This window comes from Cygnus olor, chromosome 3 (assembly GCF_009769625.2).
Source record: "Cygnus olor isolate bCygOlo1 chromosome 3, bCygOlo1.pri.v2, whole genome shotgun sequence".
Classification (NCBI taxonomy): Eukaryota; Metazoa; Chordata; class Aves; order Anseriformes; family Anatidae; genus Cygnus; species Cygnus olor.
Genome location: NC_049171.1, coordinates 80,707,402 through 80,731,214, shown reverse-complemented (window position 1 = coordinate 80,731,214; position 23,813 = coordinate 80,707,402). Strand labels below are relative to the sequence as shown.

At 39.9% G+C, this 23,813-nt stretch overlaps 1 protein-coding gene across 2 annotated transcripts in view; it reads left to right on the top strand.

Annotated features, from left to right (window-relative positions):
• The first annotated feature begins 1,336 nt into the window (after nucleotides 1-1,336).
• Nucleotides 1,337-23,813, top strand: part of ERO1B (endoplasmic reticulum oxidoreductase 1 beta) — a 33,558-nt gene continuing 11,081 nt past the window's right edge. The window contains exons 1-8 of one of the 2 annotated variants that reach the window (XM_040552710.1): nucleotides 1,337-1,965; nucleotides 5,908-6,027; nucleotides 9,257-9,340; nucleotides 10,633-10,674; nucleotides 17,923-18,005; nucleotides 19,899-19,972; nucleotides 22,558-22,678; nucleotides 22,764-22,810. In XM_040552710.1, coding sequence (XP_040408644.1) covers nucleotides 1,882-1,965; nucleotides 5,908-6,027; nucleotides 9,257-9,340; nucleotides 10,633-10,674; nucleotides 17,923-18,005; nucleotides 19,899-19,972; nucleotides 22,558-22,678; nucleotides 22,764-22,810 — 655 coding nt within the window. In that variant the 5' untranslated portion in view covers nucleotides 1,337-1,881. The remainder of the gene's footprint in view (nucleotides 1,966-5,907; nucleotides 6,028-9,256; nucleotides 9,341-10,632; nucleotides 10,675-17,922; nucleotides 18,006-19,898; nucleotides 19,973-22,557; nucleotides 22,679-22,763; nucleotides 22,811-23,813) is intronic. The other variant, XM_040552709.1, reaches the window with a different exon arrangement.

Sequence of the window (23,813 nt, the reverse complement as noted above, 5' to 3'; positions counted from 1 at the left end):
ACTAAACTATAAAACTACTGCCTACTTCATTTCACATTCTCTGGAATTCGTAGCTATCAGACCTTCACCTTTTTAAGCCATTTTCAGCAATGCAAAAAATTGTGACATACTGGTACTTAAAGATAAAGATAATGGAAAACTATTTTGAATTTGTAATTAAATGTAAATAACCATGCCCAATTTAAAAACTTTTAAGCTCACAAAAATAGTTTCCCTGACCTTAGTGCTTGTCTCCATACTCCAGCAAAGGAATATTCTCCTTTAACAGAGTGGATATGAGACGAACCTGGGTTAACGGATGGATGAAAAATAGAATCCTAGTTCCAGCAACCTTGCACATGAAATCAAGGCAATACTTACGGTTTTCCACAAAACTATGAACTTTTGCAAGTCTGCAAGTGAATTACAGCAACGTAAATAACTGTTGGGAACCAAAGATTGTTTGTTTCTGAGCTTTTTTTTTTTAAAGCACTTAAAAGGAACTGAAAAGAAGCAGCAGTATGTTTTAGATCAGTTCCCACAGCTATTGGCAAAGCAAAGCTTCACAAATTCAACTGATGTAATATAAAAGCTTTCAACCTCTCAACTGCCAACCAGTACGCCCTAAGGGACCAGTAAATACTTAATAAATAATATATAATAATATAATTAGGTGTACCTAAAGTGATCTATCAGTAAGCAGACACTGGAAGGGACAGTCCTACCCTCTCTTCTTCCTCTCCGGATGCGTGACCTGGCCTCTTCCCCTGATCAGACTGAGTGATGAAGCAGCCATAACGTGTGTCAGCTCACCGGGCTGCTCTGGCAGAAAATTATACCTGAAAAATAAATAAATAAAATGGTTCAAGTACCTTGTGAATTATTTTACCATGCAGCTTCAAGATTGCTATAGGGTGGGGAACAAGGAGGAGAGGGAGCTACAGGACTGCCTCTCAAGGCCACTCAGGATTTCCTTAGCCCAGCTATGAGGTGAACCTGCACCTGGAAGTGACTTCTTGTCCTGTGGGCTTCCGCTTGCTACACAGGAGCCTGTGCCTACGCTTCTATTTTTGTCTACGACTGAAATTAAAAAACAAAAAACAAACAAACAAAACATTAAAGCCAGTGAATGACTACTATAAAGCTTTTTCATCAGCTTTCGGTGTTGCTCTTAAAGGATACAGGTAAAAAAAAATGAGACAAGGTAAACTCTTATTTCCTGTCTTTCAGTAGGGGGTGCGGGAAAGTGTTCCCTTCGTAATATCAACGGCTTCTTACCAAGAAGCTCTGCTCAGAGAAACAGTTTAACCTTAAGACAAACAAACAAATAAATAAATAAATAAATAAATAAATAAACCTTCCCTCCTGAATACTCGCCCCTGATTACTCGCCCCCGTTCACGCCAGGCGTGCGGGCTGCCCTTGGTCGTGCCGTTGGCTTCTGCCACACAGCGGCCGGTCAGCGGCTAACGGCCGCCAACCGCCGCCCGCGCCCCCTCATACACGCAGCAGCAGCAGCCGCAGCCGCCTGCCCGCCGCTTGTTTTGGAGGTGCGCGTGGTCCGCTCCCATTGGACGGCGGCGGGAGGAGGAGCAGGAGGAGCAGCAGCAGCAGGAGTAGGAGGAGCAGTAGAAGGAGGAGGAGGGCGTAGCGCGCGCGCAGACTACATGTCCCGGCACGCTGCGCGGCGGGCTGGCAGCCGGGCGGCCGCGCGGGCGGCGGTTGCTGCGCGAGGGGACGGTGCGCGCTCGGGCTGAGGCGGGGTGAGGCGAGGCGAGCGCGGCGCCCCCGCCCGACGGCTCCGGCTGCGGGCGCGGCAGGCAGGAGGAGACGCTGCCGCCGCTGCTTCGCCGAGCCTCGCCCGCTTCGTGTGGCCGCGGCCGGGCGGAGCGGCGGGAGCAGCATGAGCGGCGGCGGGGCCGGCCGGAGCGGGGCGGCGCTGCGGCTGCTGGCGGCGCTCGGCTGCGTCCTCACGGCGGAGGCCCAGGTGGGAGCCGCGGTGGGGGGAGCGGGGCGGCCGGGGGGGTCCGGCGGGAGGGGCTCTGTCACGGCTTCGGCCCTCGGCCTCCGGGCAGCGCCCTCCTGAGGGAGCCGGCGGGGCAGGGCAGCCCCGTGTCGGGGAGGGGAGGGTTGCGGCTCGGCCCCAGGCGTCGCGGTGAGCCCACGTGAAAACACCCTGAGTAAGGAGCACGTGGAGCAGAGCGCTTCTGGGGTCCTCGGCTGTTGTTTTTACTGCGTCTTCTGGACTTCATCTGCTGTTTTGTGACTGATCGCCTAAGGCGGTGAGTAGCCTAGCTCAGAAGCCTTACTGCACGTTTTTGGGTTGTAACTTGAAGTTGTCTGAGGCTTAAAAAATCCCTTACCTAACAGCTGTCCTAGCGAAACAAAACGCTAACTTACTTGGAGCCCTTAACACAGGTATTAAAGTGTCGTGGCTTTCTCACGGCGCTTGGCAGAGAGATGGCTATTTCGTAGGACTGTTATTACATTTGTACTGAGAGTTTAAACAGCTACAGTTTGACTTGTGCCGAGGAAAGATAAGCTGCCCATTAGTCCTTGGAGTTGTATTACCTATAGTATAGTTTTTCTCTTGTTCTGCAGCCATGGCAGAGTAAACCAGTAAGGAGCAAAGCGGTGTCCCAGGTGGTCTTCTAATTGTTGAAGCAATTAAAGTGCAGCAACCTGATAGCACTAATAAGGTTGTTTGTGTAAATGTGCTGCTTGTTAGTATATGCACTTGTTCAGGCTTCTGATAATGTTGAAGTGCTGAGTACACTTGCCTGGTGTTTCATTGATGCAGGTTAAACACCGACCTTTTTGTATGAATGCTCAATTTATCTTGGAGAAGTTTGCTATCTCCAGTACAGCTGATAGTTGTACAAAAACTAACGTAATTTTAATACATGGAAATACTTTGATAAGCATATTGGAAACAAGGAATAGACATTAGTCTGTGTCTGACTTTGATCACACTTATGTTAGGTTAATGCTTCTAGAGTTTATCGTAAAGTTCAAAGTAATTGATAGATTAAAAGGAAGCCTGATACTTGGCCATGGTAAGAAAAGTTGTGCTAACTTCCAGTACAGTTTGACTGTGTATTTGTGGTTTAAGTTAACTGCTGCAGCTCAGTTTAAAAGGGCAAAAAATGAGTTGTGTGAATAGCAAAGTAGGTAGTGTTAACTGTGCAGTATGTCGTTCTTATTTTCATGTCTTGACATTGAAAATTCACTGGCAGATCCAGGTGCTGACAAACAAAGCAGTTTTGTGCATTTTCTTAGTGATCTGTCATTAAGCAAGTCGGAGCACTGAAGACTTCACCGGCACTAATGACAAGGGCAGCTGGAGTTAGCATGCTGTGAACTGACTGCTCCTGTGCAGTATTGGCTTTTCATATGTGCTGTCAAATGACTTTATAAATTGTATTTTGGTACAGATACAGCATAGTTTAATTTTAGAATATGCCTTCCAAGGAAACATTGCTTTTTTTTTTTTTTTTTCCAATTTTATGTATTCAGGGAGCCAACTGTTCCGGTTTGTAAAGCTTATGACAAGGAAATAGAGTTATGCTTGCTTGTTCTTGCTACTCTACGTTAGTTTTTCTCTTAAAAATTTGAGCCCTCTTCTAGTTTGGGGGGTGGATTATTTTCGGTGCTTTTTATTCTTCTGGGTAAAGCGCACTGCATTTTGAAAGGTGTTCTTAGAATCAAAGTGTTATCAGAGACATCTGACGAAGGTGTAACTTCAGTTAGTTCACTATCTTGGTTAAATAAAGGACTGCAGCTTTATTTTCCATGGGTATTTGATACTGTTTGTAAATACAGTGTGTTGATTTGGAACACTTTCCTCTGGAGCATTTTTGGTTTTGCAAGGATGGTCTAAATATTTTTATAAGCAGTGGGAGGCGAGCATCAGAATTATTTCCTACTCCTCATCTTTAAGTCCAAAGAAAATTTCTCAGCTCCTCCTCACTCTGCTTTCATCTTAATGTGTTGTTATTCTTCACATAGTTATCCTGTTGATATAGCTGAATATTTGAGCAAAATGTTGTTACCTTTTTTTTGCCTTTTTATATTTTAGCAGAATGTACTGCCGTTTGTTAGTGGTAAGGTGTTACCTGTAAAGATGGCCAAATTACTTTATGCATGTGTGATTGATAAGAAAAGTTGAGTTTTGCAATGAAATCGTTATAAATTAAAATGCATGGATGTTTTACTTCTGTAAATATCAATAATAACTTCTGTATTCTCACTTAGAACTTGGCAGTCATGTGGGTTGTGAGGTCTTTAGGCTTTTTAAAAGCCTGTTAATGAATACAGTCTTCCAGAGCTGTTTGCCCAGGTTTGAAGTTAAATAACATTAACAAAAGCAAGTGTAACAGCATGGAAGACTTGGGGTGAAGTTGCTTCCCTTAAATGAGTTTTACTTCACTACCATAACTACTCTGCAGAATTGTGACAGCCTATTTAGTGTATCAGGGAAAGTAAGATCTATAGAAGGGGAATATCCTACTAAAATGCTTTATTGCCATAACCTCGCTGTATTCTCTCGGGGTGGTGGGGAATACACTTCCTGGGCCTCCTTTCTGCTTCATAAGAGCAGAAGCCTACAGTGTGGTTTCTAGTGACTTTTTTTTTTATATCAAGCTTGGTTATATAATGGTATCTTTGCTGTGAAGTAGTGGAGTGATTTATCATGCATAAAACAGATGAGACGATTTCATAACCTCATCTCATCTAGCTGTGAAATCTATGGAGAAAAAACAATGTTTTTCTTCTCCTTTTGCACACAACCTTTTAGTAGTGAGAAGTTCTAAGCCTACACAAGATACAAAATATGCGGGCTTTCCTATTTTATTTGCTTTCTAGGCCATCGGTTATGCTGACGAATTTCACATCTGGCTGAAGAATAGTAGTAGTTAGCAGCAGTGCTTGATTCCATTCATTTAGATATGGACTAAAGCCTTCAAACGTACGTTTGAAAGGCCTTTCAAAGGTGCTTCTATTTGGTGAAGAAGCTGAGGAGTAGTTGAGATTTCATTAAATTTATGTCACAAATGTTCATAGAATCATGTTTCTACTGTTCCTATCTTTCATTAAGGCACTGTCAGGGTCTTAGCAAAACTCTTGCTGTAGCTTAGTCTGCTCAGTTGTTGGGGCCTCTCTTTGCTGCTTGCACACTGCTACTTCCTCTCCTGTGCTGGCAGCACTTGGGCTTCCTCGGCACTTGTGCACGCTTTTTTGCAGGGGCAGTCCTGGGCTAGTTCAGTGCCAGCAAGCTTGTGGTCCTGGCACAGGAGTGATGGAGCCTGGGAAGTTCTGACTTAATTTCACGATAGGTTTACAGCCTTGTAGTATTAGGAAAACCAGGTGCAGACATCTGCGTTTGTTTGCAGAATTTAACTGTGAAGTTACTAACTTCTTGGGCACAAAAGTACCTATGTCCCTTTCTCCCATATTGCTAAAGAAACTATCTGGAATTTTTTGTTCTTTTAAGAAGAAATGAAAAAGATAGGATAACAGTGCATAGTTGTGTTCTGGGGGGAATTCTTCTATCACATGCTCATTAGTTGAATACTTGGTATGCAATTCTGTGCTAAAATAACACGTATTTGTAGTTTGGAAAATCTTGCTGCTCGTTCTGCAGAATGTTCTATATGTTGAATCTGTCAAAACAAATTGCAGGGCTCAAAATGGTAGTCCAGCATTGATTCAGCATTGTGTTTGAAGGTGGACTTAAGCTAAAAAGTGCAAAGGTCGGTTATTTTCCAATTTTGGGTGTGTAAAGTATGTTACATAATGAGAAATAAATTATTTGCTGTGGAATTTCATTTTGCTACTATTTCTTTTGACTGTCATCTTCTTAGAGGATTTTTCCACAGTTAATGCTGCATTTTTTGATTAAAAATCAATCCAATGTATTTTTTTATAGCTCACAGGAGTCCTAGATGATTGCTTATGTGACATAGAAAGCATCGATGACTTCAATACATTCAAGATCTTCCCCAAAATACAGAAACTGCAAGAACGTGATTACTTCAGATATTACAAGGTACAATTAGTGACTTTTTCCCTGAATAATTTAAATGAAATCCATAAAATACAGGGAGGATTACTGAGCAAACCAACCAACTTGGCTGCATTAAGTTGTCTTTTAGAAATGTATAGTTCTTTCGTTTGGTTATAGCAAGTTTTCAGTCCCTGGAAGTTATACTGGTAAGAGGTCTTGTGTTTGGTCTGTTAATCCTGGAGTCAGTGACAGCAAATTTATTGTTTTCATTCAATGTATAAGTGGTAATTTTCAAGGCAATGTCTGCAGACAGCTACATCTGGGAAAGGATTGTATATTAGCAACTTTCTGAAAGCATTCAGCACTTGTCTTCCAAGTAACTGGTATAATTTGAAATTGAAATATTACGATTTCCTTTTCTTATCAGCTTAGTTCTGATGTTAGTGTTTGCTATCTAGAGAGCTTTTATTCCTTTGAAAAATAGGAACAAATACTAATTTTCAATTGGTCTGTGATACCACTTAAGTCTTTCAACAATTGCTTTCTCTGTTAGACTCTGAGCAAAATAAGACTCTTATTTTCAGATATGTTTAGCTTGAAAATGAAGTTACATTTTGTCTGAGCTCATCGGATGGTTACCTGATACTGGAGAGAGAAAAAAGAGGTTCCTCTTCAGAGCAGGACATCTCTGTTTCTTCTTTGCTTTTATATCTTGGCCTTGTCTGACTGTGTGTTATGCCAGCGCTTCCCTTTAACCTGGTAGATTTTTCAGGATTTTTTTGTTGTTTTTCAGGATGTAGCAACTTATTTACTTGGTCTGGGATCAGACAAGTATTAAGTTAATGTAAGATGGGGTTATAAATGTGAGAAAGGAGAAGCACTAGAGTCTTCCCTTTGTAGTCTGAGCGAGCAATAATGTGTAACTTCATCCTGAATTTCCTCCTGCTACGTGATGCAGTTCTAACTTGAGTTTTTAGGAGAAGCAAGGTATATGCAACCTCTGAGGGAGAATATTACTTGGTTCTGTTAATTAGTTTCTCTAGAGGCAACAGGAAGATTGAACTCAAAGAGAGGGCTAGCATGTATACAAGGTTTGTATAAACTATACAACAGTAATTTTGTCCTGCAAATTCAGGTTTTATCTTAATTTCAATAGCAGTCTGCAGATCATGGTTTGTTATAATCCTACCTCATCTTTCATACAGTTTTGATTTCATCAAAATGACTGTATGCTTGAGTGTACAAACAGTAGTTAATGCTTACAATTTTTCTGCATGACAGACACCAAACCAATACTTCAAATCATGTTGGAATCTATCTGTATTATTGATTCACCCTCAGTGGATAGGTATATTCTTCCAGTGGGTAGAGAATTGAGACAGCAAAATGCGGTGTGTTAACACACAGAGCTGGGCGATAGGAGTTGAAGCTTTTTTGCATTGCTGATATTACTAACAGATAGGAAGATGCAAGGTCCAAGTAACTAAGCAATATCTGTGCTCACACACAACACACTTGTGAGCCCAACTGAGGTTGTACAGTCCTTGTACTTTAATCAATACCAATTATGCACTGATTCCATAGCACTTCCTTGATTCTGTGCGGGGACAAAAAAACTGCTGCTTATTCGGAAGGGAAGGATGAAAAACTTCCCAAATTATTTATTCAGCTTGATTTTCTGACAAATTCTTTTCTAGAATTACTAAATACTGTGTAGCAATGGGTGGACTGCACGCTGGCCCTCATGACTGCATAAGTGTGTTAGGGTTTACTTTGACGAAGGTTGTATCCTAACAGTATTAGCTGGTTTTGGTGTGCTTTTTTGGTAGAAATTGGTGGGAGGGCATGTATTGTGTAGCACCTCTTACAGTGGTGGTAGTGATGAGTTACAACAGGAATTCTGTTACAGTGTACGACTCCATTTGTTGTACAGCTTGTATGCGTCTTTTCCTGGGAGCTAGCATATGGATTAGTTTTCTGGCTTAAGATGTGTAGACCTAAATAATATTTCTGAGCGTGTTTTTAATTCTTCAGTTTGTGTTGAAATTGCTCAAGGACTTGATGCTGTCCTTGGAGTATTAGGCTTAATTTTACAGTGCGTTTTATTACAACTCTTGCTGTGTCCAACTGCAGACTTAAATATCTGCAAAAAAAAGTTTCAAATATAAAGTAATAACCTCAAATCATTTAAGTAAGTTATTTGATGTAAGTAGTGACTTCAGTTTAATATCTTTGAATAATATTTATAAACTGAAGGAAACTAGTATAGGCTTTGCTAAAGGAAAACTGAGAAACAATAGCTTTTTTTTACTTTGAAAGTTGTAAAACTGTTTCTGTATTTTTATCCAAAAATAGTGATAGCTGCTGAGAGTAAATGTTTTGTATTTTACTTGCAATTTTTGGTTTCAAAGATGGTGTATTTCCACAGTGTTTCTGGTTGATCATGCAAGAAAACTTTCAGTCTGTAGTCTTCAGTGTAGGAACGATGAGGTTCACACGTGTGTGTGTGTATATATGGCTAATACAAAATTTTTTTAAAACTGACTTTCATATTGACGATCCACATGAAATGTAATCGCAAAGTGTTTGAGTCTCTTGCTATGTAGTAGGTACTAGTATGTGTGTTATTCTGCCATTTGATGACAAATAGGATCATTGACAAGAAAGCATGACAGGATTTGCTGGTAATGTTTCTGAAGTGATTTCTCTTTGTTATTTATACTTGTACAACATCAACTCTTTAATTTAAATCCATTACTATTTTGATATCCATTATTCCTTGACTACAGCAATGAAATGTATTAATGATTTGTCCATTTTTACTGCTTGGAATCTGAAATCCTTCAAGCATTTAATTTGAACCATAAACTTCTGTAGTAGTTCCTGTCTTCCATGAAATATATTTCCTTGATCAGTTTAGTACAAATACAACTAATTAAGTACAGCCATTTTATAGCTGTGTCTGATTTGCCTTCTTTTTAGCAGTTTATTTACTGCTTTTAAGTTGCATTAACAGTGAAAGATTTAATTTGGGCTTTAATATTCTGTGTATGTGTCCATTTGAAGACCATTATTAACAACTCCAATGTGCCAAGCTTCAGCTTCTGTATTCTGAGGGAGAGTAGTTCAATGTATGTATATGTCAGTACTAAATTTAACCCTTTTCTTTGTATCTTTCTTTAATTTGAAAGGACTTGATACTGGGAGCTCTCTGTTTTAAAAGTTGCCTTAAATAATATTGATTGTAACCTTTTGGTTTTTGTGTGTTTAGGTCAATCTGAAGAGACCGTGCCCATTCTGGGCTGATGATGGCCATTGTTCTATCAAAGATTGTCATGTAGAGCCTTGTCCTGAGGTATGGATCAAATAACATAAAATAGAAAAGGGACATGTGACTAAGCAGTTTGCTTATTTTCAGTGAGTAATATTGTATGCTGTACTTTGCTGCTATAGTAAACTTAAAACCTTTGTAATAACGTACTTCATCATTCCAATGGTAAGTAGGCATAGTTCTGTGATTTGCTCTCATTTAGAATAAATCTTTTCCAGCCAGGCTGTATAATGTCCTCAAGGAAATGGTAGCATAGAATGTAAGTGAAGTGCTGTAATAATTATTAGAATGTCAGCAATTATAGCTATGTATTCCCATCCGTGTGTAGCTTGATTCAGCTCTCTGATAAAATCAAGACTATCTTAGACAAAATCTCTGACACTGATACATTCATTCTTTCAAAATAAACACAGCTGTAAAATAGGTAACTGTGGGGGAGAATATGATTCTTAGAGGTAGTCATTCTCATCTCATTATCTAATATTTAGAGACTAGGGGTAGGTGTGATTAAGGTTCTCATGTATACAAAGTCCCAACAGTGTATTTGTAGCATTGAGTCTAGGTCTTTGTTTCCTTGGATTTACCATGTCTTCTGTGCAGTGACTTAACACATGGATTCAACGAGCAGTGATGAAAAACAATAGGTTGAAAAAATGCCTGATTTCATAAACTGCAAGACACTTCCAATGTTTAATGTCACTTTTATAACACTTCATGTCAGACACTAGAGCTTACAGTAATTGGCACTTTGTTGTCACCCAAGTAACTGATTGAGGCAGGTATATAACGTACGGCTTGGGTTTTCAGAAGGCATAGGAGATTGGTTCTTAGTCTGTTTGGAAATCGTGCATATTCAGAGAAAAGGTAGTCTTCCCTTGGCTTTTTAGAAATGTCAAATTGTTTTTGGCAGGCTTTTAACTATTCTGAAGAATATACCGATTCTTTAACTATATCAAAGTTCAGTTATAAGGCTGATCTATACTTCTAATCAGTCATCAGCTAACAAAATTTGTATTAGTTTAGAATTTTTACTAATGAATCTAGTTGAATTTAAGTAAAAGGGTGACAACTATTTTGAAAGAAGAAATATAATCAAAGTAGTCTAAGGTTTTAATCATTTTACCACTAATATAAATAACTCTGAGTCTGTCAAAGATATAGCACTGTTTTGAATAAATCCAAGGAAGGAAAGGAACAAGCTAATTATGTAAAACAAGTGTGGTTTGGCCTCCTGTAAACCTAGGAATTAAATATTTCTACATCAAGCATAATTGTTTCTAGGAACAGTATAAAAACTGAATTATTTTTGCTTTTAGAGCAAAATACCTGTTGGAATTAAAGCTGGGAGCTCTAATAAAGTAAGTAGTCATTTATTTTCTAAGTTCCATCTCGTTTGTTGTAATCTTAACATTACAGTAGATGTGTGGCTTTTTATTGCAAATCTTCAGTCTTGGCATAGTGATGCAATTGTTAACGTAACTGATCGGTTCCTGTATGCGGCTTTGCATTTTCTGTTTTATGACTAACAGTGTTCCTGATGTTGCTGGTACCATTGCACCATTCTGAGTCTTAACAGTGTGCGACTTGGTACAGATGGAATCAGTGAATAACCAGGGACAGCAACACATGGCTACCAAATGCCTGATGCAAAATTCTTTGTTCCTTCCTGAGTATAGGCCACCTTCTATGAAGCTATAGGCTGGGATGAATAGCAGTGCAGTTTTCTTGTAAAAATTGTATATAAACACAACCTGTAATAATCCAAACAAGGTGAACATTTTTATGTAGTTTTGATGCATCTAATCTTGAACAGCTCATTAGCCTTAAGTTGATGTAGGCTTAAGTCATCTGTGCCAGCTTAAGTAGTCAGTCTGCTGTTCATTTTCGCTTGCTTTTGTCCAAGCCAACCTTCTTAGATCATCAAGTGATCTTAGCACAGCCAAGAAAGTAAAGGAGATATATATACACCTAGAAAAGATGTCAGAGCAGGAAGACAAACCTCCCATTCCCAAATCCTAAACACAGTGCCAAGAATAAAGGTTTTAGCAGTTGATTGGATAATAGTATCCATGGGGCCCAAATGTGAAATCTTAGAAATGAATGCCTGGTGTGGTTTAACCTGGCTGGCAGCTAAGCACCACACAGCTGTTGCCTCACCCCACTGACCTCTGATGGGATGAGGAGAGAATCGGGAGGGGGAAAAAAGTAAAACCTCGAGGGTTGAGATGAGACAGTTTAATAGGACAGAAAAGGAAGAGGAGGATGATGACGACGATAATAATGTACAAAGCAAGTGATACGCAACATGATTGCTCGCCACCTCCTGACTGATGCCCAGCCTGTTCCCAAGCAGCGGTCCCTGCCACCCCATATTAATTGCTCAGCATGATACCATGCTATGGGACATCCCTTTGTCTGGTTTGGGTCAGCTGTCCTGGTTCTGTCTCCTCCCAGGTCCTCATGCACCCGCAGCCTCCTTGCTGGCAGGGCAGTGTGAGAAGCTGAAAAGTCCTTGCCCTACTGTAATCACTGCTCTGCAACAACTAAAACTTCACTGTGTTATCAGCATTATTCTTACCCTAAATCCAAAACATAGCACTGCCAGCTACTAGGAGGAAAGCTAACCCTATCCCATCCGAAACCAGCACAGTGCCGTGGCTCTGTTGTAGGTTCATACTTATTCTTGCTTAACTCTATCTCCATCCTTCCCAGCACTTTCCACCTCGCTGGACAGCCATAGTTACTGCATATTTCACCTCAGTGTAACTTACTGTATCATAAATGACTGTTGGTATTAGGTTTAAGGTAGCTGAGAGCTATCATGGAGTAATTTGTGTCCTGTCTTGAACATTGTAACAAGTCTGTCCAAACTTTAGCTCAAGAGGAAGTCTCATTTCCTGTTTACATGTATATAGTGGCAAGCTCACTCTGAAGTGTGCCCCTTCGCTTAAAGGCTTCCGGTGGTCAGAGAAAAACTTCTGTCTCAGGGACATGACTGAATGTGTTTCGGCATACGCAGTAGTTGTTTGGGGAAAACTTTAGCACTTTCTCTGGACAGATCTCGAGTTTTAGCTGGCAAGTCTTTTGCCAGTTCTTTTTTTTCATTGACTGTTCTTTTCCAAATGGAAGAAAAGGAACTTTACTTTCTTACAAGTAAAGAAATTGACTACTGAAATACCATAATGACTCTTACAGGCATTTTAACTTCATCTCTTCTAAAACTTAGTCTTTAAAGATCCTTTATGTAGGTTTTTGAGCCTTCTGATTAATCCTGAGAGCCATAATGAAGATGTTAATTAGTAACTAAAGAGTATGGTGTTCTTAAGATGCTACTTAACATAATGATGTTGAGTTGGACTTAAAAAGGGAAATATTTCTTTGCACTTTTTTCCCTGCAATAAAGGAAGAGTGAAAACTTCTTCAGGGAGCTATCATTTGCTTGTATATGTGATACAGTTGTTTCCTTTGAATTGCCTTGCAGGTTGTTGCAAGCAGCTACAGTACTGGAAGTACAGCAATTCTGCCACTTTAATCAGTTGTAGAACCAAGGAGTTTATATCTGCTTCTTGTCTGCAGGAAAGATGTCATTGGGACTGACAGAAATCTTAGGCCATTTCCATACATCTTGTGGTTAAGTTAAAATTCTTTCTTGAAGCCAATTAAAAATGGGGAATCTCCTTTAATATCCCTTTTTAAGGAAGCATCAAACTCATCTTGGTATGGATATTTTGTTTCAAGGACTATGCAAATACTGTGCATGTGCTTGGTCCTTTTGAGAAAGTCCTGTATCTTGTGGATTATCCTTAAAACACTGTTTTAAAGGAAGTGGTTTTCCTCTGGGGACATACTTGTCCAATTCTTCTCTTTTGTCCTGATCATGTCTGACTTAGAAAGGTGACAACATCTGAAGACATCTTTAAATAATGCAAGTTACACTCTTGGGTAGATAAACTCAGGGTAGAATTCTGTGGAGAAGTCTTCTGTGACTTAAGTGCTGGGCTTCTGCACAGTTTCCTATTGTGCATCTCTCCTAATGTAGAGGAGCTGCTAAACTTGTAGCTGTATTTCACACTTCTGGGGCTTTTTTCCTTGTTCTAGGCAAAAGGTTTTTTTTTGCCAAGGGTTTCTTGTTGTTGGTTGGTCTGGGTTTTTTGTTGTTCTTCTGTTTTTTATTTTGTGGTTTCTTAATTACTGCGGGGAGAACAGTTCTACATTTGGAAGATCATCTAGGCACAAAGACTAGCGTTACACTTCTACAGCATCTTCACAGAAGTGCAGTTAGCAACAGAGGATCTCTTTTTAAATTCTTGGCACCAATGTAAGCTGCTTCACATGGTGCTGGAAAGTCACAAAATAGTTTCACTTTCTATAGCTCTACTTCGGTTGAGTAGTGAAAACATTTTTGGGTAATAGGCTGGTGGTGTAACGCCAGTAGGTAGCTAAGCACCAGCATACCACTATCGTGTTCCTGCTCCTCAGAGGACAGGGCAAGAAACTATCTCAACCAGTCTCTTCATTTTTCCTTGATAAGGATAGGGAAATCCCATGAGAATTACCATTTTGGGCAAAACAGGCTCAACTTTGGGAAGATTAGTTTATTGCCAATTGATAACAGATGAGCGAGAACTAAACTAAAAATGTTTTGTTCCTCCCTCTGAGCTGCACGGGGGAGTGGGGGTTGCAGACAATCCGTAACACTTGGTTGTTGCTGCTCCTTCCTCCTCACTCTCTGCCCCCACTCCAGCACAGGATCCCTTCCATTGGATGCTCTCCTTCCTGAGCTGATCGTATGTGGGCTTCCTGTTAGCTGCAGTTCTTCAAAAACCACTCTAGCACGAGTCTGTACCACAGGGTGCAATTCTTCAGGCATGAGCTGCTCTGCCACAGGCTCCTCTCCGCGGGCTGCAGCTCCGGCCCAGGGCCTGCTCCTGCGGGGGCTCTCCATGGGCCGCAGCCTCCTCCAGGCCACATCCACCTGCTCCACCGGGGGCTCCTCCACGGGCTGCAGCGTGGAGATCTGCTCCATGTGGGACCCATGGGCTGCAGGGGGACAGCCTGCTCCACCAGGGGCCTCTCCACAGGCCCCAGGGGAACTGCTGCTGCATGCCTGGAGCACCTCCTGCTGCACTGACCTGGGGGTCTGCAGGGCTGGTTCTCACTCCTCACTCTCCCAGCTGCTGTTGCAAAGCAGTTATTTTTGCCCTTAAATCTGCGCTCAGAGAGGCCCAACCAGTGTCACTCACTAGGTCAGCTCTGGCCAGCGGCGGGTCTTTGGTCTAAGAGCAAAGGAGGTTGCATAGCTGCTGTTGTTAAACACTAGAGAATAGTGAAGCCTGGAAACACTTTAGAATTGAATGTTCATCTCGATATGTTATTTCATCAGCAGTATCTGTTTCGTTCATTCTAGGTCAGGTGCATCTCTGTTCACATTTTTCCATTTAATAACCATTGATGTGAAAGAATGAGCCTCACACCTAGCAATTTCAAGAAAATTGAGCAAGAAGCTCTGTCTAGGGTAAATGTTTGTTGTGGGCAAGTCCCCTAACAATGTCTTCTTAATCTCTTTCACTACTTTGGTATTCAGTAGGTTTTGCTGTTTGTAACTTATTTCATAGCAGTCACACATGGTGCTGTATTTTGGATTCATGACTAAAGCTGTGTGGATAACAAAGCAGTTTTTAGCTATTGCTGAACGGTGCTTGCAGGCCATAGAGATCTTCCCTGTTTATCTCTCTGCTCTTCTCTCTGGCCCCGAAGAGAACAGGTTAGGGGTGGCCAAGAGGCTGGGGAGGGGATGCAGCTGGGATGGCTGACCTGAACTAGCCGAAGAGATACAACAACATGCTCAGCATAACCTAGTTGGGGTAGGCAGGTAGACTGTCCGAAGGACCTGTTTCTGTCCAACTGGACTTCAGTCTGTGTCTTAGAGTTGGCAAGTGATTGCCTTTGCATGACTTTGTATTTGTTTGTTTTCCCCTCTATCACTTTGTAATCTGCCTTTATCTCAAGCCACTAGTCCTCATTTCCTCATTTTTGCTCATCCAACTCTCTCTTCCCCGATCTTGGCGGGGGGGCTGAGAGGGGCAGTGAGCAAGTGACCAGTGGATGCTTAATTGCTGGCCAGTGTCAACCCACCACATTCCTCTGAATTTCATCACAACAAATTTTCATAACATCGTTCATGTTTGTGTGTGTACTTGGACTCATCTTCCATATTTACAAGTGAGTGGAAGGGCCTGTTATTCATCTGTCCTACCACAAAAGCACAGGTTTGTTTTGCTCTGTTGGACCATGTGGTTGCTTGATGCAAGAGCTAATATGAAACCTGTAAAAACGCTCTGTAAAATGAATGTTGTTGTCAGTAGGCTTTCATCTCCTTCCTCAAAGTAAGCCTTCTGTCGTTAGTGGATAATACAGGGCATCACATGCAAGGTTTTTTATAATCCTTGTTCCCGTGGTGGTTGTAGACAACTTCTGGAGTGTGCCAAGAGACTGCAAGCTGTATAGATGACATGAAAGTAACTGGCTAATGTGCACATTGGATAGCTTGGACTAGCAAGCTTTTAGGCTAAGCATTAATATTGATGTGATCTAATAAGTTTTGCTTGCCTGGTAGCTGTCAGGTGGGCAAGTGCTAACCTCCCTTACTTCTTGGTGTGGGGTGCTCAGTTGTAATGTTCTCATGTTTTCAATAATGACTTCATACCTTTTCAAGTGATTCAAGAGCTTTTGCTCTTAAATCCTTGAGCTACTGCATATCCACATATCAATGATCTTACCTCTGTCGGAAGTCTTACTTGCATGTTGCTTGGCTCCAGTCTACACATTCACTCACAGCTTCTCACAAACTCTACCATTTACTGAAAAGTTTGAGGCAAGGTTATGCAGGCGTGCCTTGTCAGATCTAGAACGTGGATCACAGGTAGCTCAGCCTTTTCGGAGGAGGCTACGTGTTTATTCCTGTGTGCCTTTGTCTTTGACAAATACTCCCTTTTTGGAAGGGAGGAGTTAACTGTTCTCTTTCAGATGACACAAGCCTTGAACCTAGAAGATGGACATTTGTTATCCATGTACAGAACCCTCAAGGATAAAGGGCACTTAATAACCCTTTCAGGCTTCTCTTCAGTAACAGCATTCCAGTTGTGATGGGCAGAATTACCAGTGTATTAAAAGGTTAAAACTATGACCATGTTAAAAAGAAAAACAGCATAGTGAAAGACTTCTCTATTGTGTATAACCTATTAAATATTTTAGTTTGTTTCATAAAATGTTAACTATCATTTAGAGTTGAATAAATCCTTTTATCACTAAGTACAAAATGTACTGTGAAGACCTTGCCAGTGTTTAATTTCTGTGATCAACATTTGTAGGGGTAGTAAAGGTGCAAGTGTAATTTTAAAGTAAGTTGTCCTGCCTACTTGTCTAAACAATTGTACTCTTTTTTTTTTTTGAGAAATATCATGGTATGTGCATTGCAGGTAAAAATCCTGCAGCTTTTCTAAATATACGTAGGAAATAACTGGAGTATGACATCTTGACCACAAATCCATTCTCAAAAAAAAATGCTATCCTCTTTCTTTTAAAACTTCTGTTATTACAATTATTGTTTGCTGTTTCTGAAGGGTTGACTGAAGTATTTAATTTCTATTTTTATTTTGGATAGTAGTCCTTCCTGTCAGTAAGTATGTGCCCCAGAGTAAGAGAAGCCAGCAGTTTAGCTTTATAAAAAGCTATCAGTTGCCTAACATCAAATCACTTTCCGTATTTCTTAAAGGCTGTGATAAGGTAAAAATCTGTGTAAACCAAAGGCTCTGTCTGCAAAACAAACAAAAGAGGAAATTGGGTTTGTTTATCTTTTAGGAGGGTGCTGATACTGTATTATGTTGTAAAACAGTTAGAAGGGTTTTTTTGAGCTATAAGCTGACAAGCTAACAGATTTCCTGGTGACATCAACATATTACTGTAGAATAAGGGAATTTCATTTAATTCTGCTATTAGCAGGACGATAAGGAAAACAGCTTCTATTTCACTGGATTACGTTTTAAAAAAAAAAATGTTTAGAATTGGCATTCAGCTTAAAGACTTCAGTCCTGGCTTTGAAACAATCAGTTTGAGTCCAGATCAAAAGACCTCACTTCCAGACCTATGCATTATCTAAATCATTCTAGTGAATAAGATTAAATAAAACATGATGGGGAAAGTGGCCAAAACTGATAATCTTTCCCACGGGAATGATGGACAAACCTTGTGTTTAGCAAGCATAATCATACCCCAAGTTAAGTTTACAGCTATCCCATTGCTTGTATTCCAAAGTCAGTTTACAAGAATGTAAATAAGTATCAGAAATATTTCAGAACTCTATTAAAAAAAGAAAATCTGACACAGCTGAATTTTCTGTGGCAGTTGAAAGCACAGGGTGAAAATAGACTGACAAAGTTAAGTGGGGAAAAAAAAGTGTTCCAAAGTTACTTGCCACTTCCAGAATGTAAGGATTTTTCCCTAATAGTGTCAGATTCAATGCTAAGCTTAGAAATACTTCTCACATCACCTGCTTTCAGTAAATTTTATTTCACTTACTTACATATTGAATGTGACCTTTCTTACAGTATTCAAAAGCAGCAAATCACTCCAAAGAATTGGAAGATTGTGAGCAAGCTAACAAACTGGGAGCAGTTAACAGTACCTTAAGGTATGCTGTGATTTACAACAGTAGTATAAAAATAGTAACAAAGGGGCGTTTCTTTTTGTCTGTCTTGTTTTTGCAATGTGCTGGTTTTTGTTCGTCATTCTTCCATAGCCCATTAAAAAGTAAATGTGAAATGATGCAAGAACATCTAAAGGTAAAAGTGTTAGGTAGGCTCTTTCCTTTTTTAAAAACGTATACTATGATTTTATTTGAAATCTTACAGCATCAAGAGATGAAGGAAGTTTGCAAATGAACGTACTTTTTCTACATTTTACAAGTATCAACCTTCTTTGTTCTTGATGACTGTGCTGGATTAAGGAGTTCTGTCCTTCTCTGTCCCTCTGTTACACTGACGTGCCTGTTTGTGATCATTCAGTGAACCAGATCAGGGAGCTTGTGAGTTATTTTTGTTGGCAAAGTTGTTTTTAGCTTCCATCAATTCCCTGATCTTGCTTATTGCATGGCACGGTCACGGTTGGGTGGGAAGAATTCTGCAGGATAGTGTTGCCCCTACATGAGAAAGCACTTAGAAAAACTTGCAGTTAATTAGATGCCTCACATTTAGGAAGTAGCGATAGAAAAATCAGTTGATCACTGTTGTTGGAGAGGTGTGGCACCTTTGGCCATAGATTTCAGCAGTTCTACCTGATGAAAATGTCAAGACTTTGCTGCCTAGAAACAAAATGGGACTGCAATTTGAAGAGGGGGAATGCAAACGCTGCTGCTTGATACGTAGTGTCTTAAACCAAACTGGGTAGAGCATTAGTCCAGGTGTTTTGGGGGAAATGAGCTATTAACACTCTTCCACTTCTGTAGGATGAAAGAATGAGGCTGAGTACGTGTACAGAAAGCTAAAGAGAAGGCCTTGTATCAGATTAGGGCAGTTGATTAAAGGTGGCAGAGGTCAGGTAAAGGATCCTGTAAGTGAAGGAAGAGTTTGTGCTTTGTAGGCAAACCTTCCAATTCTATACCTAGAAGTGCAAAATCCTCATGGTTTAGGGTTATTTTGCTTTATGAACTGCGTTTCTCATGGCTATAAAATCTTGTCTGCCCACAATTACTAGAGAAGGACATCAGGGAAGTTTTAAGGCTCCTCGCCCGTTGCTAAGTATAGTCTCCTATTGTGAGTTGGCAGAAGGTTAAACATGTATCTTGTTAAAGATTTGCAGCTGTAGAATTGAGCTAGTACTAATCTGGTCAAATGAAATAGGTTGTTTTCAGTATTTCCAGGGACTTTACTGGAACAGGGTTCCCATTTTAATGTTGCTTACATTTTACTGTCAGTAGTGTGGCGTTGGTAGTTCCGTGCCGCACATATGCGTAGAAGGAAGCATTCAGCTTGTGGCACTGCTTGTGTTTCATAGTGAGAGAACTTCGAAGTACTTGAAATTGCTAGGGTGAGCTGAGTAATGTTGTTTAAAAGACTTAGATCATTCTTAAGAGTAGTTTAGCCTGGAACAGGCCTTTAGAAGTCCAGCCTCCCACTCAGGAGCAAGACTATTGTAGATGGCTTTGAAAGTACAGGTTAAGAAAATAAGATCATCTTTTTTTCCTGAACTGACAGCTGCTGAAGTACTTTAGAAAGTGTTAAAAATGTGCTATGGAATTATTTTACAAAGCTTTTACTGAAGGGAGAGAAGTCACTGCCAGTGTAGTTTGTTAAAATAATGATGGTGAAATCTGTCTTGGTATCTGACATGAAATTGACTTTTAAAAGTTGATGCCTGCTTGAATCCCTGTACAGCTAATGGTAGTGCCATGTATTCTAGTGTGCCAGGTCAAGTAATTCGGATTTCAATTCCAAGTTAATTACTGTGTTGATTGTGTTCTTTGAATAGCTCTTGTTGACCTTGTTTATTTAAAAGTTTAAAACCAAATGTATTTTCTTCCCCTCAGTAACCAAAGTAAGGAGGCTTTCATTGACTGGGCAAGATACGATGATTCACAGGATCATTTTTGTGAACTTGATGGTAAAATATTTAAGCTTTTTCAGAGTGTTTGTTTTATTTACTGTCTCTTAACAACACAGAAGATTATAGCTGCTCTACCAATAACCATTTTTTAAAGGTTTTAATTTTGTGGTAAGCAGGCATGTGACAGTTCATGTCATCTTACACACAGAATGCAGTTTGTACAAGGAGCGCTTAGTAGTCTACATTTATTGTTACCTCCTGCTAGTAAGTGGACAGGAGACTTTTACAAAAATAACTTAAATGGGAGGGATTTAGCCTTTTTATTAAAAAAAAAAAAAAAGAAAAAAGCTGCTTATCACAGGAGATGTACCTGGCACAAATATAAGATAAATACTTGCACTTGATTCATCTTCTTACTACCATATTATTTTTGTTGCTGTTCTGTCGTCTATGCTTGGGCTGATAATGTTCTTCCAGCCTTGCTATTTCAAATGATCTCTGCACTAAATTAAACTTTATTTGTAAAGACTTTGTTAAAACTTTAGGATGCTAAATTGTCTTTCCTCTGCTCCACATGTGAGTCTTTTTATTTGCATGCAACATTCGAAGCTTAAAGGAGTATTTTTCAGATAAACACGAGAGTTGTCATGGTCAAGGAAGGCTGCTAAAAGCATTTTTATTAAATACCATAGTAGGTTTTCTATGCTGTTAAGGCATTGTGCAAGACATTTTAATCTACCTTTAGACTAATACTTGGTGTCACCTGAGAAAGTAGTAGCTGTAGTGGACTTACCAATTGCGGTTCTCTTTGAGCGCTTGTACTGCATCGTATCTGTGAAATTTTCTGTACGAACTGTTTCTGTAATACATACTTGGTGAGCGTTAATGTAGATCTGAGCTGTTCTGTGCAATAAGCTGCTGTTGTCTCTACTGTCTTCAGGCTGCACACTCACATTTTTGAGAGGACTCAGTTGGGAAAGGTATAGTTTAGGAGCATTTCTTTTAGAAGTAATACTAGCTTAAGTAGGTCTGATACCATCTCCCTACTTTGTGTCCTGCTGAAAGATGATGTGCTACCCTCAGCTGTGTGCTTCCAGTGCTTTTTTTGCACTGGCTGTGGCATGTGTCTCACTGCATGGTAAGCTGATTGCAGTTTAGTTGAATATCAGGAAAGCTGACATCTCCCTTCGATCTCCCAGACTGATGGGGTGAACTGGCTTGTTAGGTGAGTCCCTGAGCTGATGCAGGGAGAGGTGAGAGCGAAGAAAACTGCACTGGGAGTGAGAGGGAGGAGGGAGAAACTGTTTTTCTCTTCATTATCTCTCTTCCTGGTGATGTCAGAGCCCTTACTTCACTCAGATGTAGCACAAAGATATATCTTCAGTTTTACTTTTTACTAGTATTTTGTTGGGTTTAACGGGAGTAGATAAGGGAATTGACATGGCTGGAGAAAAAAAATTCTTAATCTAGGTTGGTTTTCCATCTTTCTGTTGTGCTGCCCCACAGACTCAGCTGTATGTGGATAATGAGAACGAAGTGGGGAGCTGAAGTGACCAGGAAGCATAGGAACTGCTTGGGTTAGCCATGTTGTCAAAGAAATCAAGTTGTAATTTGACATTGTTCCATCTGGCACTCACTGTGTTCTTGTGTCTTGTCTGTCTCTTTTCTTTGTTTTTGCTGCTACTGCTGAAGCGATGCTTAACTGCTCGTGCAGGATCATCTCTTCTGTTCAGAGCAGTTTCCATTCTTTCTTTGTCTTTTTTCAACATCTGGGCAGTTGCGCTGCTTAGGCCATTCCTATGAATGAGTCTATGGACTTCTGCCTTGTATTGTATGCAGGTCTTAAGCATGATTTGTTACTGACCTGGAATTTCAAAGAGAAGGGGAGGGAGTGCTTCCTGCTTTTTACTGATTGTAACTGGAAAACTTTGTCCAGTTTATTATTCTTACTCTATTCATACAGAGTTTTCAAGCAGAAAGAGCGCTGTTTAGCTATTTAGTTTGGGTATGTTGCCAGAATTTGAAGCAAGATGAGAAATGAGAATGCAGCTTGTTGAAATGCTGATTAAATACTGTTTTGTGCTGTAACCAACAGTGTGTCCTGGGATATGCTGAGTTTGTTTGATTAAGCAGTAGGATCCATACTTTGTGCCAGCATACAAGGATTATTTGAGGAATAAGTGATTTAGCTAATAAATAGATCTTACAGGTATTAAGGAGCCCCCTTAGCAGCATACCCATTTCAAAAAAGCAACTCGTCTTTCCCCTTCTTCACACTGAATACTGCTGAATGATTAAATCCTGAGTTTGAAGCCTGTTTAAAACAAAACACTGTTTAAGTATATGGCAGGAGAACACACTGCATGACAGGTGTTTATGGCAGAGTTGAAGAAGCCACTTGGAAGTGTTCAGACATTGTGGAAATTTTGGCAGCATAAGAGACTGTGGAATAGATTATGTTCTTTGGGGTTTTCTGCTTAGTGAGTATATTGCTATATTTCTGTGTACAGAGGGTTTAGAATCCAGCTGGAGAAATAATAGTATTATATCAGACATCTTATTTATATGTAGTCCTGTGGCTTTTTATTTAAGTATTTTTTAAATGATCAGTTGGAAACCTTTTGTTACATGTTCTTACTTAGATGAGAGGTCTCCAGATGCACAGTACGTGGATTTGCTGCTGAACCCAGAACGTTACACTGGCTACAAAGGGCCCTCTGCTTGGAGAGTGTGGAACAGCATCTATGAAGAAAACTGCTTCAAGTAATCAGGAGGGAGAAGCCTATTTTTATACCTGTGTTTCAATTTAGCTTAAAACTGATTTTGCACTTTCTAATTTATTTTCTAGGCCTCGATCTGTCTATCGCCCTTTAAATCCACTGGCACCTAGTAGGGGTGGGTCTTTTCTATTTTATTTTTTTAATGTAATTCTTTTAACCTAGTGACTTTGCAGTGTAAATGATAGCACACCTACAGACTGAAGAATATTATCTCTTTCTGCTTTTTAAATTTCCTATGTAGAGGCAGTTGTCAACTTTAAATATCTAGACTTAGGTTTGTGATACTTGATTACGTATGAGCTTAATTTCAAGCATGTGAAAGCACAGCCTATAGCATAGGGCTTATTAAGCAATAGGCTTATTAATGTCAGGGGAGCTAACTTGACAATTCAAGTATATCTAAAGGTATTCGACAGAGAAGTGCCACAGTAGTGACTTTCTAGTGTAGATGGGAAGGACTTAAAATTCAACACAACTTTCAGCACAACTGTTTCCTTTCCTTGTTTTTTTTCTAGAGCATTTAACTTAATCCCTTGAACTCGTAGTCATCCTAGTATAATGTAGCTGTATGTTTTCCATAAACATAGTCTATTAAAAGTGTACAAATAATTGCATTGTCTTAAGAAAGAGTAGATACCTAGGAAGGCTCAGGTATTTGGTTTTTAAAAATATGCCAATGACTTGAGTTTTAAATTTTCAAATCAAAACTGAGAACTATAACAGTATGTTGTAAGTGAATCAGCTTTCCCCTGTCAGTGTCTCATTTCCCATTTAAAAAAAAAAAAAGTACTTAGAAAACATCACCAGACATTAGAAACTCAAGAGGGATTTTTGTAATTACAAATAGTGAGGTAATACATTAGTGGTATATACAACTAAAAAGAATTGCGAGAGTAGCTTAACTCATGGATTAGAATTTCCAGAAAAAAGCAGTGGTCAGATCCTTGAATAATGTGAACTGGAGAATGAGATTTCTTCACTGTCTTTCAGAAGCTTAAAAATGGCTTTCAAGAACATATAAATCAACTGCTACTAAGTGTTTAAATTTAGTCTCTCTCTTTATTATAAAGTGTCTAATCTCAGGTTGTCTTGAGGAGGAAGAAGAGGATGGAAAATAG